Below are 17,753 nucleotides of genomic sequence, written 5' to 3' on the forward strand. Positions count from 1 at the left end.
GTTGATTGTAATATGGGTAATTTCCAGAGTCCTTTCAGTTTTACTGTAACTGAATGTGAAGTACTAGCTGAGCTTTGTAGAATTGACAGTAATTTTTCTGCTTTTCGCAATGATATTGAAATGTTTTTCTTTTAATTGCTGTTCATTTAAACACATCTCACACTCTTATTCATCCTCTTTTAAAACAGCTGAAATCTCAGCAGGCAAGCCATCTGACCTTGTTATTCCTCTTTTTAAAGTTGGTGGTGAGACAAAACCCTAACTTCTGTGAACCTCTATTCATTTTTCTTTCCCTTTCTACGAACACAGGAACAATTAAATAGTAGTTCTTTTTTATACAGCTATTACTTTTTATCTGATAAGCAGTCTGGTTTTCGGTCTGGGCATGGATGTATCTCAGCAGCTTTAAAAGTTCTTAATGATATAATGGCTCTTGAAAAAAATTACAATTTTTCAGGTATCTTTATAGGTTTATCTTAGGATTTTGAAACTGTTAATCGCTCAATTCTTCCGAAAAAATTGAATGACAAGAATTTCTATATGAACACCCTTGCATGTTTTCAGAATTATGTACAAAACTGTTTAAAAAACAGACTTAGATCTAACAGGTATGTTTCATAACCTCTTCCAGTTACTAAAGGGGTCCTTGAATGTCTTATCATTAATGCTACTTTTCTCTCTATCTTAACAATATATTTCAAGTAATAGGAATACCCATATCTATCCTGATGCCAATCATACATTTCTTTGTACTACACTGGACCACATTTTTCATCAGTAGTAACTGATTTGCAGATCCACAGAGTTTAGCAGACATTTTGAGTAGTGCATTTTATACTAAACTGATCATACTTAATTTATGCTATTCAATAAACATAATTTGAATTTCTCTCTTAGTAACGATCACAGAACTTACTTTTAAGATGCAATATGTCCGGCCTTATAAATATTTAGGCGTTTGGTTGGATGTATTTTTAACTTACAAAACTCATTACTAAATTACAAGCTACAATTGGAAGTCAAATCTAGACTTTGTGTCTTTTATCAGAACAAATCTTGATTTAGATGTTCCTCTAGGCAAGTGTCTATAATCCTAATCCTGGTCCATGGTGATATTGTTTACAAATGGCCTGTAAAGCTGTTCCTAGGAATTTGATCTCTTATACTATTGTCCCATAAGATGTATTAATGGTGCTCCCATTTCACACTCATCATTTTGATCTTTGTTCTGTGATTGATTAGACCTCTCCACATGCTAGATAAATGCTTTACTGTTTTAAGATGATTTACCGGTCTTGAAAAACAACTTCCTATCATAAGAATTTATTGAAGTTCTTTATAGCATCTTATAATGTAAGATCTACAGTATTTATCAGCTGAATATTCCATTAATAATTACCGACTTTGGCTGCAAATCATTGAAATTTGCAAGTGTCAGTGAGTACAGAATAAGCTGAGGCTGTCTGCTTTTATTTTCTTTGTTTGTTTTGGAGAACCTGGAGGCATTTTCAGTTTTGTAATTAAACCTTTTCTGACACTTGTTAATACTGCCAAGACCTGTTATGTTATATCATTTCAGTGGTATTGATAACCCTAATCTTTCTTTAACTGCTTTTTTTTTTCAATAGTGGTATAAGCCTTCTGGCCAGGGTCCTATTGTTTCTTTTCTCAGCTGTCTTACAGCCTGAAGTCTCAGACATCTTATCTTAATTGTGAGCTGTTTTAGTAAGATACACTGTAGATACTTTACTACTCACAGTTCACCATAAATTCACCATTTTTTGAGTAGTTTTTATGACAGAATATCTCTTATAGTCATAGGGTTCCTTGGAGTTCCTACTCTAGTGACACTATAATTATTTAAACAATTAGATTTAATTTTTTGGAAGTCTATTGCAAGTTTCTACAGTGCCAGACTTACGTAATGTGTTGCTTATTTTGTATACTGTAGTTTCAGTAATGATAAACTTTGCAAGATTAAACCAAGGAGTGAAAAGCTCAGATTGAATCCTTTGTTTAAACATGTTTCATTTTTGGCAGTAATCACAAGGCTTTACCAATTTTATTTTGCTGTTAAAGAGACACAGCACACCATTACATTGGGTGCACGTTGGAGATATTGCAGTGTTTACCCCATTTGTTAAAGTTGAAACAATGGGCATCATTAGGTTATTCAGGTGGGTAGCTGCGTCAGCATGCGTAGGCTGCAAAGGAACAAGTAATAGGTTTATTCCATGCTGAAAAAAAGAAGAAAGAGAACACAATGTTTCGCCCGTGGAGCCTTCTGACACCTGAAGAAGGCTCCACGGCCGAAACGTTGTGTTCTCTTTCTTCTTTTTTTCAGCATGGAATAAACCTATTGTTCCTTTGCATCATTAGGTAATGTTTGAAAAGCTTGTATCTGATTGCACTGTAAGCAGTCACCACGGCTAAAACCCCTTGTGGCCAAATAATCATACTAATTTTTCACTAATACTAAACCATTTGTTTTAAATCATCCTCAGCCACCTTTGCGCCTCAGTAGAGAAAACAGGATAAAAGACTACATAGAAATAAAGCAGGAAACTATAACGATAGAAGACAGGAGGAAAAAGAGAGAAAGGAGCAGCAGCTAGGCTGTAAAAATGTTTCCACCTTCATACAGAATTCCCAGGTAATTTGACCATAAATGAGACCAGCTCAAGACCTTAAGTAAGGAACTGTTGTTTTGTATTTGTGAAAATATCTATTTCCTATTACTGGTATCGGCCTGTCTAAAAAAGTCTCACACTTGTTTAAGTGATGCACGGTTTGGAATAGAGAAAAAAGATTCCCCTTCACTTAGCTTTAGCTGTTCTAGGGAATGATTCAATCCTGAGTGCATCGTTTATTTAACACGTTGCAGGTTCTCTCTTCGTGCCTCATTCACTGAGTGAGTTGTTTTTCTTTGTATAGGAGGCAGGACTATGTAACTCCCAATACTGTAAATATCTGTACAAAAATTCCGTAAATGATGTTTTGGTGTTTAATTGTAAATATTTTTGTTCATTTTAGGTTGCTGCCTCATTACAACTTTATTGGGCTATGACCAGAGAAACAAAGAAACCTCAGTGTTCTCCTGATAATAGGGGGTGTATAATTGTTACTTTTTATTATTTGCTGTATTTATAAATCAGGTCCAGTTTTTCTCATTCATGATTTTAATATTCCTTTATTAACCTTTCTATTCTGTTACCATATATTGTGTATGTATCATATTTTGTAAATGTATCTTTATCAAGCTAACCAAATCTTGGTGCATTGTCAAGTTTTTTTTGCATTTGAAAAAACAATCATTCAGAAATTACAATTATTTTTTTTAGAATAGCCATTTTATATTTTAAAAATGTTAAATGTTCTACCTAATTTGGAGTCTTTAATTGTGACTGTCTCATGTCACCGTGACAACTCCAATATCCACATGGAGATTTTCTGAATGGCTGAGAGCTCCAGCCTGCCCACACATCAAGCCAGTTGTTTTTTGACACATCAGAAAGATGTGTTTTTTGCTGATATTAGCACAAGCATGCAGGCACTAGGGGGTTTTGCTGAGATCAAAGAGCACCCTGACCGGCTAATCCCAACTTTGCACTCGGCTGTACTGTGCCAGTTGTGTGCCACCTCTTTAGGTCGTAGTCCTAGTCAGAGTTAGCTGTGAAATGACCCAAACTCGAACTTACAAAGTCTAGTTTAATTAAAGTTACAGTCTTGATTGTACTGAAAGATGAGCAGCATAAAGAGTTAATAGTCTTATTTTAATGAAGAAGCACAAATTAAAGTAGTGTGTTACTTTGCGTGAAGAAATATCAGTAACTTGTTTCCATATGCCTTCTGTGTACATTGGTTCTCAAGTATGTGAAAGCTCACTCTGACCGATACCTGAAAAAGGCTAACACGACCTATTTTGCATCACAAGCAACTCAAAAAGCTGTAGCCAGCCTTTCATCAAGCGTGATCTGGAGCTCAGTTAAATGTGTTTCTCACATAAGAGATTGGGGTTGGATGCTTCACTGGGTAGACCTGTATTCAGAAGGAGTGAAGGATATTGGTTTTCAGCTGGGATATTATTTCTCCTTAAACTTGCTTTGATTGTAGTAATTGCAGTGGCCTACTCAGCCATTTAGTTCCCCTTAGCTGTGTAGTTATTTGTTATACAGTTGTTATTGTATAATGTGCGTCATTACTGGCTTCATTTGAATTTTTCTCATTTCTCATTTTATTTTCATAACCATTTATACTGTAGATGATCTGGTGGAGAAGTGTTTTCATACAAAAATGTATTAAAAGAAATCACCCGCAGTGCATGTGGTTGAGCAGATTTTTCAAAGTTCTTCAGGACTGTAGGTGATTGTGCTTGGAGATAAAAGGTCCAGTTTAATACAACTGGGTCACAACCTACTACTGAACTATTACTCTGCCAGTGCATAATGTCAATGAGCTGCACAGTTCTAATTGTAGTACGACTAAGTAACACAGCTAATGAAGTTTTTAAAATTGTGATGAATTACCGTTGTAAAGACATTTTACATTATACCGTGATAATACTTAAGTAGAACTTGAACAGCCAAATTTTTTAATTCCACTCAACCTTAATTCTCCATGTGAATTACATTCAAATCCCACTGTGTTCCATACTGAATTTCCCTCAGCTGAAAATCAAGTTTCTGTGCATTGCCAACTTACCATGAAAGATACCTATACAATAGCAATTGAATTTCACCTGAATGAAATTCAGTACCTAATATAGTGTACTGCAGAAATGTGTACTCTAGGAAATCTGGTACTTTTAAGTAGTATTATCTTCCTAGAAACATATTTTATTGGTAACTTACAAAGCACATTTTTTCACTGAAGTTGCCCCTTATTGTATTGTAATAATTTCTATTGCCAGGATCCTATATCTTAAATTTCTCCACTTGAACAGTTTAGACCCATAGCACAGTAGTTCTTTGTTCTACTCACTGTGTAACACCACCCCTTCTTATTTCCATCTTCACTGCCTTTGAGCTTCCTGGCAGGAAGGCTATTAAATTGTGCGTGGTACAGTCATTTACAAGAAGTAAATTAAACAGTTGTATATGACTGAGAAATCAGAAGTTGGTCTCCTGAGGAATTTAGTAAGTAACAAACTGATCAAGAAATCTACAGTAGATAAGAATGGCTATAGGTGTTTTACCACATTTAGAATACTAAAGAGAGTGAATGTGTTACCTCAGATAATAACATAAGAATGGTTAGAGATGAGAGGAGAACATTTGGCCCATCCAGCCCATGTAGTAGGAGCTAATTGATCCTAGGATCTCCTCGAGCTGTTCCTTGAAGGAAGCCAGGATATTGGCTTCATCAACATGACTGGTTAGCTTGCTTTTCATACTCTCACAACCCCTTGAGTAAAGAAGTCTTTCCTGCTCTCGGTTTTTAAATGTACGTCTTCGTATTTTCCACTGGTTCGTGTTTCAGATTCATTCTGAAAAGGTCTGCTGGATTGACAACTGTCATTTTCCTTGAAGATTTTGAATTCTTCCATCGGGTCTCCTCATAGTCTTCTCTGTCCAAGACTAAACACTCTTACAGCCTGTCTGTGTAGGACATTCCTTTAAGCTCTGGAATGCAGCTGGTTCCATTCTCTTCTCTGAACTGATGCCAAAGCAGTAAAATGTTTTCTATAACATACATACAGTAGTTACCAAAATTGTACACAGTATTCTAAATTAGGTCTTACTAGTGCATGTTAAAGTTGTATCATATCCCTTGATTTAAACGTTATGCTTTTAATTATAAATTCTAAAATTTTCTTAACTTTTTTCATTGCTGATGTGTCAACACAAAACCAAAACACATTTATAGTTTGTTTTTAGTGCATGCATGCAATACCCTGAATTTTCTACATTAAACATTACCTGCCAGGTGTTTTCCCAGTCTTTAATTTTTATTTTTTTTCATTACTTTGCTACTTCTACAGTGTCAGATAATCCTTCCAATATTTGATTAGTTACTACTCCATGGCCTCAAGCCTTTTCCTTGATGCATAACCATCGGATATATGTAAAGATATTGGCTTCTACATGTTGTTTTGGTGTTGTATGCTACTGTTAAAAAATGTTACCCTGTTTTTGCTTTAACTGTCCCTTTTCCTTATACTGTTTTAATTTAGACCTTCACTTGTGTAATGCTGTTATAGTATATATTCTAATCATTCTAAGATAAAACTCTGTACTTTTTCTTCTAATGTCTTGAAGTTTTTCTTAGAAAGTCTTGTAAGCAGAATTTGTATTTATTGCTGAAAAACATTCTCAAACTACCTAGTCAAACCAGTGCAGTTCCTTACAACTGCTTCATTCATACTGAAGATTCAAATCTCTATGTAAATTCGTACAGATTTATAATGAAGTAAGTTTAGGCAATTAATTAAATGTGTTCTCTGCATGATAGTGAAATCCACAATTATGTGGATAGCTTGAGCACAAAAAAATTTACAGTCAATTATTTCTGCAAAATACTAAATATTTTAAGCAGTGTGTTTTTACAGCATATTGATGAGGTTTAATATATTAAGGCATTACTCAAACGATTGTATCATAGCAAAGATTGCAAATATGCCCTATCAATCTGTTGGGTTTCTGTGTGCAAATTATTAATTCACTGGCAAGCAAGTGAAAAATAAAATCATGTTTGCAGTCTAAAAAAGTAATTTTAGGGAGCACTGCCTCAGCTTTGAAGGGCAAATCACAAGCTTCAAAAGCTAATACATTTCTCTGAGAAAAGATTTCTTATCCTCTGAGCCCCTCAGGGGGTAGAGACAGCAAGTTTCTGAAGTAACAAGTTAATGATCCTCACTTTGTGGCTGAAAAAGGTGATTTTACTGAAATCAATTGCACATTAGATGTCCCTTTTTATTTTTAAACATTAACAGTCCACTGTGGCTGACAGCTTTACTGACACATTAATAATGACTAGATGTTTTCAGATTTTGTTCTCTGCTGAAGTCAGAGGAACTCCTGCTGCCATGTTAGGTGATAATGATGACACAGCTTATGCAGTGAAAACACCCATTGCTCATCATGATGAGTGTTTTGGTTTGACATAGTTCATCCTTTGTCTCTCATCAAAGTAATTGTAAAATGTAGCTGTAAATTACTTTGTCGCCACCCCCCCAAACAGATTTCCTGTCTGGGGATGAAGTACGTCATAGTATAGATGTGTGTGGGTTTGATTTATTTCAATACGGAATCATTATATTGTATTAGGGACTAGTAAGCATACTGTATGTACTTCTGATGTGATGTAAATAAGCAAATAAACATCTGTGTAATGAAAAGCACATTGGTTAGTAGACATGCCCTGTTTTGAAAAGCTGAAAGAACTGAATCTTTCTAGTCTTGAACTATGAAATGGTGTTTAAAATCCTCAAGGGCATTGACTGTGTTAAACCAGAGTACTTTTCCAGAATTGGCAATGAAACCAATATTAGAAGGCACACATACTGTAGAACTTAAGACACAGTGCATTTAAAAATGAGGAGTCACAGAAGGTTGTAGGAGTCTGGAATAAGCTACCTAGCTATATTGGCAAAGCTGATGCCCTGGCTTCTTTCAGAAAACTGCTAGGTGAGATTAAATTACCTAATAGCAACCAAAAAAGGAAGATGAGATGCATTACTTTCTCTCATTTATCAATCTTATGTTTGTAAACATTAAATTAAAATCAGTTCTTTTAGTCTTTTAGTCATTTTAAATTAGGTAAAAGACTATCGGTATGCTTGCCAAAAACTTCAAATAAATTCTAAAATGTTAACATATTACATACATTCTATTATTACTCATTTCAGTGGAGAATTGCATTAAAATACCAGATTATTCTTGTGAAACTACATTTGACCTCTTTTCATATTTATAGATGTTTAACAGTTAAATGAGTATATAAATTAGATAAATTGAAGCTGAGGTGTCACATTCTGTTCTGAATGAAATTGTTTCCTCTGGCTAAAGACTTGTTGAATCTCATGGGGCTGTTCTAGAGAGCTGTTCAGAGGTGTTAAAACAACAGCTACAGGCGTGTCTGACTTGACACCCAAACTGTGTATAGAACAATAGTCATAAGTGCTGAATGAAAAACCATCAATCACTTCTGAGTTTCCTTTATTTCTGAAATTGCATTTTAAACGGCTATTACTACATTGCATTTTTGATGTCTTGGTATATAATATTTAAAAATGGTAGACCCTTCACTTGTGGCTCATGTGACTCATTTTAGCAGTAGTCTCTTAAAACAGCTAATTTTCACCGTCCAAATCCAGTGTAACTGTTTTGATAATCCTTAGAATTTTAAGGATCTGTCCTTTAAATGTGGAATATATATCTTTTTAGATAAGGTATCAAGGTGTAATTCTTGAAACCATGTTGTTAAGCTTAAACGTAATTTTTAAGATTGCTTTGGCCTGATTCAATATTAAGAGAAGGTTCTGTAGGAGATTTTATACATGTGCAGTATTTCATTATTAGTGAAATAAAGAACTTTCTGCAAGAATGCTGGTCTTGCAGATTCATTATAATATATTAGAATTACACATAGATATCTCCATTTTTAATGACTCTTCTGTCTGAATAGCTAGACAGTAAAGAACACTGTTTCTTTAGAATAGGCTATATGACTGCATGATTTTTTTTATCCATTAAACCTCTGCAAATGAATATTTATGATTATATTGGTGCATTTCTGATTAGCTTTATCTGGAGGCATCTTATTTTCTATCAGCTGGGCATATTATTTAAAGAATGCTTCTTGATCTGTCCATGTGACGTTATGTGACATTATTTGTATTTTAAAAGTTAGACAATTTCAGCAGATTTTGCCCCGTTTCTGGAGTCAGTCGTGGAGGTTAACATAGTGCATTGTTTGCACTGAAACACAGAATGCTAAGAGCAATGAGCAGTAACCCTTTTGCAATTTGTTTTGCATGCTGAAGTGCCTTTTCCATAGAGCCTTGGTGTGTCAGTGAGCAGAAAAATTACCCTTTTGACAAACGTGTATTGCCGTGAGTACTAAGTACTTAAAAAAGCTAATTATTGTTAACTCATGTGTGGCAACTAATAATTACCTTTTCATAGAATGTTAACTGATATTTGTGTAGGTTCATTATGTAAAATTCTAATTCTGAGAAGTGGATTTTTTTCATTTTGAGGCATCTTGCACACATGGGTGTCTGTTCTGAATGATGTGCATTTCAGTTGCTGTCATTATCCTGTTTACAAAAGACTTTGATGGAAAGGAAGCAAAGCATGAGCAAGCTTATTTATTCCTTTAAAAAGAATGGACTGCTCCCAGGCAATTCAATCAATACGTTTAAATTAGAATTACAGGCAATATTTATGCCCTAAGATCTCTTTGTAATCCTTGGTAGAACACCATTAAACAAGCATGAATTGAACTTTAAATCCTGATTGTGCTTTGGTTATATCAGTCTTGAAGTACTATTTACACATGAGAGGTGATCACCCTAATTTTTAATGCACAGTGATTCATGGAGCAAAGGCCTGAAACTCCATTAAAGTCTGTCTGTACTTTTCTGTTTTTTTTACTGGAGATTTGGCAAGATTTTGATCATTCTTTAACATCTAACATTGCATATTGTACAATGTTCACAGCAGAAGGGGGTTTAAGAACATCTTAAGCAACAGTTTCTTTAGAAATTCAGAAACATCTTCTGGGTTGTAGGAAAAGTAAACCAGTGTTTAGTACCAATAACATGTTTCTGTAAGGTGATTAAAATGTGTAGTGGATTGAGGCAAGAGGATTTTTGTATACAGTAATACAAATTATTGAGCACCTTAGCTCAGAGTGTCAGCATTATTGTTAAAGATTATTTTGTGACTTGAGCAGAGCCCATTTCTGCATAGCTGCAGAAAAAAAGACTTGCAGTAAAAAGGAGCTGGTTCTGATTAAAAGAGTTTCCACTGTATAGAAGATGTTCTCTCCAGGGAATGTCCCTTAGCGCTCTTAAGTAACTAATACCTACATATAGGTAGGGCTGAGAAAATGATTTAGATATGGCCAGTAGATAATACGTACAACTTGAATGATAGTTGTACATGTCTGTGGTAATTCTCCAAGACACAAAGGAGTCAGGAAAATAAATTTACTGGAAAGAGCACACAGTGAAGTTTTGTTTAAAAAAAAAACTATACAGTACATTCTTAGGTTTTTTTTCTTTATCTGAAAATGATTCCCAGTCCTATTGTTTTTGCATCATGTCGCGTCCAGCAGGCAAAAAGACAAATAATACTGCCTGCTGCGTGCAATAAAGCTGCACATTTTATGCCTCTTCAAGATGCTGTGCATTAAATTCAGCACATAATGCATACCGGTTTCAAAGGGAAACTTGATTTAATCTGTGTTGCTTTTTCTATTTTATGTGAACATGATGTATAGTAGGGTATGCAGGACGTCTGGAGTCTTTTGATGATTATTGCCATCATACTGGCCTTTTTTTTTTTGACAATATTTATCAAATCTGTCATCCATCCGTCTCAAATGTAGGATTTCTGGTCTCCACAGGGAGGAAGATGAGTACTCGGAGCTGCGGTCTGAGCTCAGTCAGAGCCAGCAGGAGGGCAACGAGGACGGGCGCAGTGTCGACCAGGACCAGAATTCTGTCTCCGTGCACGAGAACCAGTCGACCATGGTCACCGCAGACATGGGTAAGGCACGACCCGTCCCCAGGCAAAAGCTATTTGACTCCATTTGACGCACAAAAGAAAAGAAACAGCACAGGCTTTGACAGAGGTGTTGTACATGACATTAAAATACTGAGGTACAAGATTTCCTGTTATGAGCCATCATGGTATTGCGCACACAGGCGTGTATTCCCCATATGCACTTAAACTGCCAGCTTTCAGATAACTAACAACTTTCTTGCAAGCTCATTTGGCACAAGCTGTTTGTAAGCTTTCCCGGGAAAACCTGTAAGATATGAAAGATGCATTTGTGATTGATTCTGGCATTATGGCAACTTTAAACAAGCTGGGGGATAGTTTTACACAAGTTACATAAATTAAAGCTGTCCTTACTGTGTACCACTGTACAGCTTGGCCCCATTTGTTGAGAGTTCATGTCCAAAAAAAACTTTGTTAGTAATATAACTTTTTGTTCATGTGTTCCGCTTGAAGTGCCAGGATAGTTTCACTCTTTACTTAAAAATCCTGATACTAACATATTGTGGGTAGGCAAGACTTCCAGCAAGATGAAAACATTTGTTTGAACCTACACCATTGGAAGAATATTAACTGAAAGTTTAGGAGAACAGGTTTTTAGAAGAAGTGTTTATGCATTGACTAGCATTTAGTTTCTAGTAATCAAGAGTCTTTTGCTTAAAAATTGAACTCTGTGTCTGTTTGTCAGCCATACTGTATAAACAAACTGTTCCTTAAAACCATTTTCCATACACTGTTGCCCATACTTCTTGAACTATTCTGGAAAAAAGTTTAAGAAAAGCTAAATGGACTTTAATTTTGCTGACTGCTTAAGGCTTACAGCAGGATTTGGGATACTTTTTCTTACACCTTTTATAGTTTAAATATTGGAGAAAGCTAATGGTGTTTGTTTTGTTTTGGGTGTATTTTTACCACAATTGCTATTATTTTTATTTTATTTTGGAAAAGAAAAGTGAGTGGAATTGTCTTCTCCTGTTCATCTTGCTGTTCAGGAGTCTGTGTATGGCTGTGTGCATTTAACATTTTGCTCCACTGTTCTTTTTGTGTCCTAGTATGTATTGGGTGCTGTAATTTACTGTCTTTACTATTTTCTACCATTTCTGTTCAAATGTTTTGGGGTTTTTTTAAGAATTGAAAGAGCTGTTCAGGCAATTTTAACGTTTAACCGTAAGCCAACGGATTTATGATTTTCTGTGCAGTAGGTGGCTAGTTTGAGAGTTTGAGGATGATTTCATACATGTTTAGATTTTGTTCTTTTAAAATGGCAGAGAAAAACACCATTGATTTCACGGAACTTTTGGAATATTTATAATAAAGGAGTGAGAAAAAAAAAGAAAACCAGTCTGTGAAGGTACTAGGCGATTAACATATCACACAAGAAAGGTGACTCCCAGTTAAATTTGGTCAAATCTTTATAACTGATTTTAGTCATTCTAAATCAGATAAAGAAATGTAAAAGCTATTTGTCATTACACACCACTGCAAAATTAAATTATTTATTAATTGCATGTGTCAATTATACGGCTTTTAAAATTACCTTGAGTCTGACTTTAGACCCTTTTGGCAAAGTTCCGTTTATGGAGAAACATCACCATGAGTAAAAACTATGATTGAGGCCTGTGTTTTAGATTTGCAGAAAATGTTTGATTGGGTAGAAAAATGGACCACATTGTGTGGCTCTGGGGACAAAATACCTTACTTTCAACATTCCAGGTGACCTTTGGTCCTCACTAAGACTAAAACCCAGATTGTTATTGCTGTCAATAGTTAGGTTCCACTCTCAATATTCTTGATTAAAATTGGTCAGTGTGTTTCAGACTGTGTACACTTAGCTACTGTGCATATTCATACAGGTTGTTTGTCTGTTTTTACTGTACTGATGTCATTTGAAGAAACTTGTTGTAATTTCAAGAGGCCTCTGTTTTATGTTAAGAAGGGAATTTTAAAAACATTAAAATTGATTAAGTTTCCACTGCAGCTACAACCTTCTATAAGATAGTGGGTTTAGGCTTGTGCAAGTGACAAAACATTGTTTCTAATGAACTGTAAGTAAATATATTAACATTTAGAAGTATGCAGCTACAGGTTTGGTTGAATCAGAGGTATACATGAAATGAATATGGATACATACCTAGATCAATTCACAAGTAATGAAAGCAACTTTTTTTTCCTTAATTTAGAATCTCAAATTATTTATTATATATGCCCTCAGTTTGAAATAATTAACAATGTCTTTGACTCCTGTACTCATAAGGGACGTTTGAAGAACTATAGACAGGCTCTTTTGACCCTCCCACACATGGAGCCATTCAGTAATGTGCAGGAGGTTTAGTGCAGACTCGAGGAGAGGTGCGTCCGTCAGTGAGTCACTGTTTCACCAGGAGCTGAAAGAACCCTGGCTATCTTATTTTACTTCCCACTCTACCACCAGTGACTCTGAGCCAATTCTGCCCCACTGCTGGGGCATTCCTGGTCACAGTCAGCTAATGGCATGACCCACTGGCAAGGCTCAGCCAGCGCCTTTGCCACTCTGACACTCAGCAGCCCAAGAATGTAGTTCTGTTTGTTTGTTCTCTTCTTGTGTGCCGTGATTACAATATACGATGATTAAAACAGAAAATCTTTAAATGTGCCACTGCATCAAGATAAGAAGTGAACATACAGGCCTTCAGGAGAGAAACTGAAACTTAAAAGGTTGTGCATGCAGAACATCTTTGAAGGTTTATTGTAATCTGTTTTTGTTCTTGATCATATCTTTCTCACAGGCACCATAAATGTAGAGACTTAGTTTTAAAATTCTCTTTGAATAGATATAAATCTTATAAGTATGCAACAGAAAATGTTTTTTTTTCCGTTCATTTGTGCAAAATGTAGCATACTAATTATTAAATATGAAATGAATGTGGTCTTGTTTTAGTTTTGTCTTACCATCAGGCATTTAGGTAAATTAAAAGGTCTACATTTGTCTTTTTATTGAAGAAACCAAGTTAATATTTACCAACTATTTCCCCAGAAATGACTGTAGGCCATTTCGTATACAGTATATTGTCATGTTTTAGACAAAACTGATTTTCTTAAACGTAACAATTGTACATTTTTGTCCTTGTCATTTGCCTCTTTAACAAAATTAATAGTTATAATTTAAAATTCTAAAATATTATGCTAATTATATATTTAATATTACTTGGAACAATTATATATAATTAATTAGTCACTTTGAGTTGTAATCCGCAATACTTGCCATTAAGTGAAAGGATATTAATTATTTCTATAACTGTTAATTTTTCCTTCATTTCACCTTTTCTCTTGACAAAAATGTTCCACGTACAATCTGATACAAAAGCCTTTCTCCAAATAAAAAGACACTAAAACACAAAAGACACTTAAACCAATGCAGACAGGAAATAAGCATTAAGCATTATTAATTAGTACATCCTTTAAGAATTAAGATTGCTTTGCACTAGCATGTATCAAGTAGAAAAAAATAAACGATATTAATAAATTTGCATTTAAATAAACATAGCTCCATTTTAGAGAAAAGTATGACAGCAAGAAAAAGATACATATTTTATTTCACAACTCAGCTTTCAGTCCACTGGCTAATTCAGCCTTCTTAGCATTAAGACCATTTTAGTAAGTGACCATATGTACATGAAATGAAGAACTGACTTCTGTATGTCAGCAAAACCTCAGCACATCAGGAGCAGGGATCAGATCTGTACAAATAAACAGAAGGCCTTTCACAGCAGAAAAAAAAAATTAATGTCCAGCATCATCATTCCTAACACCTCCATAGACCCATGTATTCTTTAAAAACGGTCATGTTCCCTAATAAGAGATTCATACCAATTCAAACTCAAATCCTAGTTTTTCACTGAGGATGTTCATTTCATTTGCAGACACTGTTTAGCCCTGTAGCAAGGTCAGAGACAGAGGTGGAACCCTTGGCTTTCATTGGGCACCATCTGTCTCCAGCTACAACTTCCTTCTGGCCTTACCAAAAGATTCACCACAAGGGAAATGGCCCTGGGTCTTTCTCGAAAGCAATCCTTAATACATGCATAACTGTTCTACATTAGTCTGTGGTTTATTTTTAGCTAAATATTGATTGTTTTTTGTAATCTGTTTGCTTTTAATTTGCGAATGCCCACATTATAACACTTGAAAAAAGACCAGGATTGCATTAGAAACATAGACCCACTGTTCAAGTTGCAAATTCCCATCTGTTGTTTTATTAGATAAAAAGGACCTTGAAAGAGGTCATGTTCGGGGTTTGTAATATTTACGTGGAACAGTAGGTGGGTTGATATCATGCTGTAATCCAGACCTACAGTTCGCAACGCAAACAGCTGAGGTGAAGTCGGTTGGTGTGTTTGACCTCTGGTTACAAATATATTTCATTTTCATTTCCCGTTCAGTGCAAGAGAACTTACTGCCACTAGTGGTGACGTTTTTCGAGTAACAGTGGGGGAAGATGATGCTAGGCGATTTAGCCAATCGGTCTTTCCTTTAATACTTTCCTGATGCTTGTCTGTACTGTTCAGACCATTTTGCAGCAAACAAGCTCGCCGTCGATGCAGGTGCTTTCGGCTGGAGAGCGAGTGCACAGGCCCGACGTGTGTTTTGCTGTAATCCCAGATAACTGTAGTGACCTGAACTCGGAGCTGCAGAGGGTGCTGACGGGGCTGGAGAGCGTGGTGTGCGGCCGGAAGAAGAGCAGCTGTAGCCTGTCCGTGGCAGACGTGGACCGGCACATTGAGCAGCTGACCACTGCCAGCGAGCACTGTGACCTGGCCATTAAGGTACCACCCGCCGTCATTGTACTCCCTGCATGTGCACAGGATGTTGGTGAGCGTCCTTCAGAAAAAATATATCGCTTGCTGGTTTTACATAATGGTCAGTTTGTGAGCTCTTTGAGATTTTTTTTTATTTGACTTAATATGTTGAACCAGCTAGACATGAAAGTTGTGATTCTCAATGGCTTTTGAAAACAAATGTGTTTCAGGGAAGCTTAGCGCGTGTTTAGTTTGTGTTCTAGACCTCCGGTGTCTGCTTTTCCTCTGCATTCTTGTTTTGTAACTTAGACATACAAATCTGTAAAACATATGCCTTTCTGAAACAGTCCTAGTGAGATGCTGCCACAGTTGAGCAAGCTGTGTGCAGTCAGGCTTTTGTTTTCAGCACATCAATATTTCCAAGCTTTCCTAGGGAAAAAGGCTGCTGACAAAGAAGCAGTTTCTCTGAAAAAAATAACCTAAACTCAGCTTTTTTTCCAATCGAAATTTTGTAGCCCCTCAATCATAATCTGCTTGCCAGTGCTGTCGCAGTAGTGTTCGGAAGTAGCCAAGTAATGCCTTCTTGATTGACAAATACCAGGCAGACCTTGAATAGATTGCTCACTGTTTTGTGAGAAACTGATAAATGGAATACAAATTGATGCTGTGAAAGAAATTATTTATTACAGGAATGTGGGCTGCTAGTTTTAAGTAAAAAATAAAGCGTACAAAGCCAGTGACCTAAACCTATGGCAAATGCATCTTGCAATACTTTTGGTAATTGTGAATGATAAGAAAGTACAGCATGCATAAAATAATTGGCATACAGTACATGGAAAAAAAAGACTTTGTTGCAGATTTTGATTAAACTATATTTAACAATTATGTACATCGATGGGAGGGATGCAGAAAAATATTTTTTCCAGTGTTGGCATAGAGAATAAAAGCTGAGAACTCAGTTTAGAACATAATAAAAATTGCAAATGCAAGGAGGCCATTTGGCCCATGTAGATTGTTTGGTTGCCAACAACTAATTGATCTAATGATCTCATTTAGCTGCTTATTCAGACACCCACAACTCTTTGTGTAAATAAGCATCCCCCAATCTCCCATTTACCAAAATTATATTCTATTTTTAGTTCTTCCTGGTGAACTGTATACTTTTAACTATATATCCTTGCATTATTTAGAATTTATTTTGGTTGACACTTTTATCCAAAGTGGCTTACATTCATACACATTCATACAGCAGTCTAATAATAGCTTATTTAAAAGAATTGTTAAAAAACTGAAAAGCTCAGAACAACACCACATGCATAATACACAAAACCAACGTAAAAGAAACAAAAGAGCACAGTACATTGTTCCAATACAGCCATGAATATTGTTAAATTATACATTAAAATCTAAACTGAAAATATATGTGTTTGAGCAAACATTAAAAATGTAGACACTTTCAAATTCTCTAATGGACTTAGGAAATGAGTTCTACACATGTGGTGCTACATAATCCATTGTTTGAAGGCTGGTCTTCCGTAGAATATGAATGCTTGTAGAACAGAAAGTGAGTGCAATTTAAAAGGGGAATGACCATACTCTCCAATGTTTGTTTTTTTATTTCAAGTCAGAGCAGTTTGTATTTGTGATCATTAAGCTTAAAATGAGAAAGTATAATATCCTTTTTTTTTAAAGTAATTCTATACATGTGATCATATTAGAATTAATTGTGTTCAACCTGGCGATTTCAAGTGAACAGAAGTATTGGAACACTTTCGCTTCATGTAAATTTTAGAGTGTCAGTATTTGGTTGCATATCATTTCTAATGCGAATGAAGTTTAACACTGCCTTGTACATCATTTTGTGGCCCTGTGATCAGAGCTCATCTCGTATGCCAACCATGGCTTCTGCTCAGTAATAAGGGTATGTATTCAGTGTTCCCACTGGCCATGTAAAGAATTGCTTAAAACAGCATAGAGGGTATGCTGATCAACTGTATAGGTGAAATCCTTCCTCGGGGTAAATGGAAAGTGAGAGACACTTCTTTGTTAATCATATTGGCAGCATGCAGTCCTCGTCTTCATTAACTAGAGCAGTATGAAATAGAGGTCTGCTATATCTTTACTCCCCGAGTACATTAAATCCTAATCCAATTAGCCTTTGTTATGATACAGCAAATACTTAGCTCTGAAGGGTAGATTATTGGGGAAAGAGCAGGCAGCAAACCGGTTCTAATCCTTCTTAAAGTGAGCC

General features: G+C 35.6%; 1 protein-coding gene across 6 annotated transcripts in view; it reads left to right on the forward strand.

Moving 5' to 3' along the window:
* The window catches only part of mcc (MCC regulator of WNT signaling pathway), a 203,397-nt gene that overhangs the window by 151,929 nt on the left and 33,715 nt on the right, over nt 1–17,753 (forward strand). For all 6 annotated transcript variants that reach the window (XM_088629945.1, XM_088629944.1, XM_088629948.1 and 3 more), the window contains 2 exons: nt 10,573–10,715; nt 15,366–15,529. In XM_088629945.1, the coding sequence (XP_088486071.1) occupies nt 10,573–10,715; nt 15,366–15,529 (307 nt within the window). The remainder of the gene's footprint in view (nt 1–10,572; nt 10,716–15,365; nt 15,530–17,753) is intronic.

This window comes from Lepisosteus platostomus, chromosome 4 (genome assembly GCF_059453375.1).
Source record: "Lepisosteus platostomus isolate fLepPlt1 chromosome 4, fLepPlt1.hap1, whole genome shotgun sequence".
Classification (NCBI taxonomy): domain Eukaryota; kingdom Metazoa; phylum Chordata; class Actinopteri; order Semionotiformes; family Lepisosteidae; genus Lepisosteus; species Lepisosteus platostomus.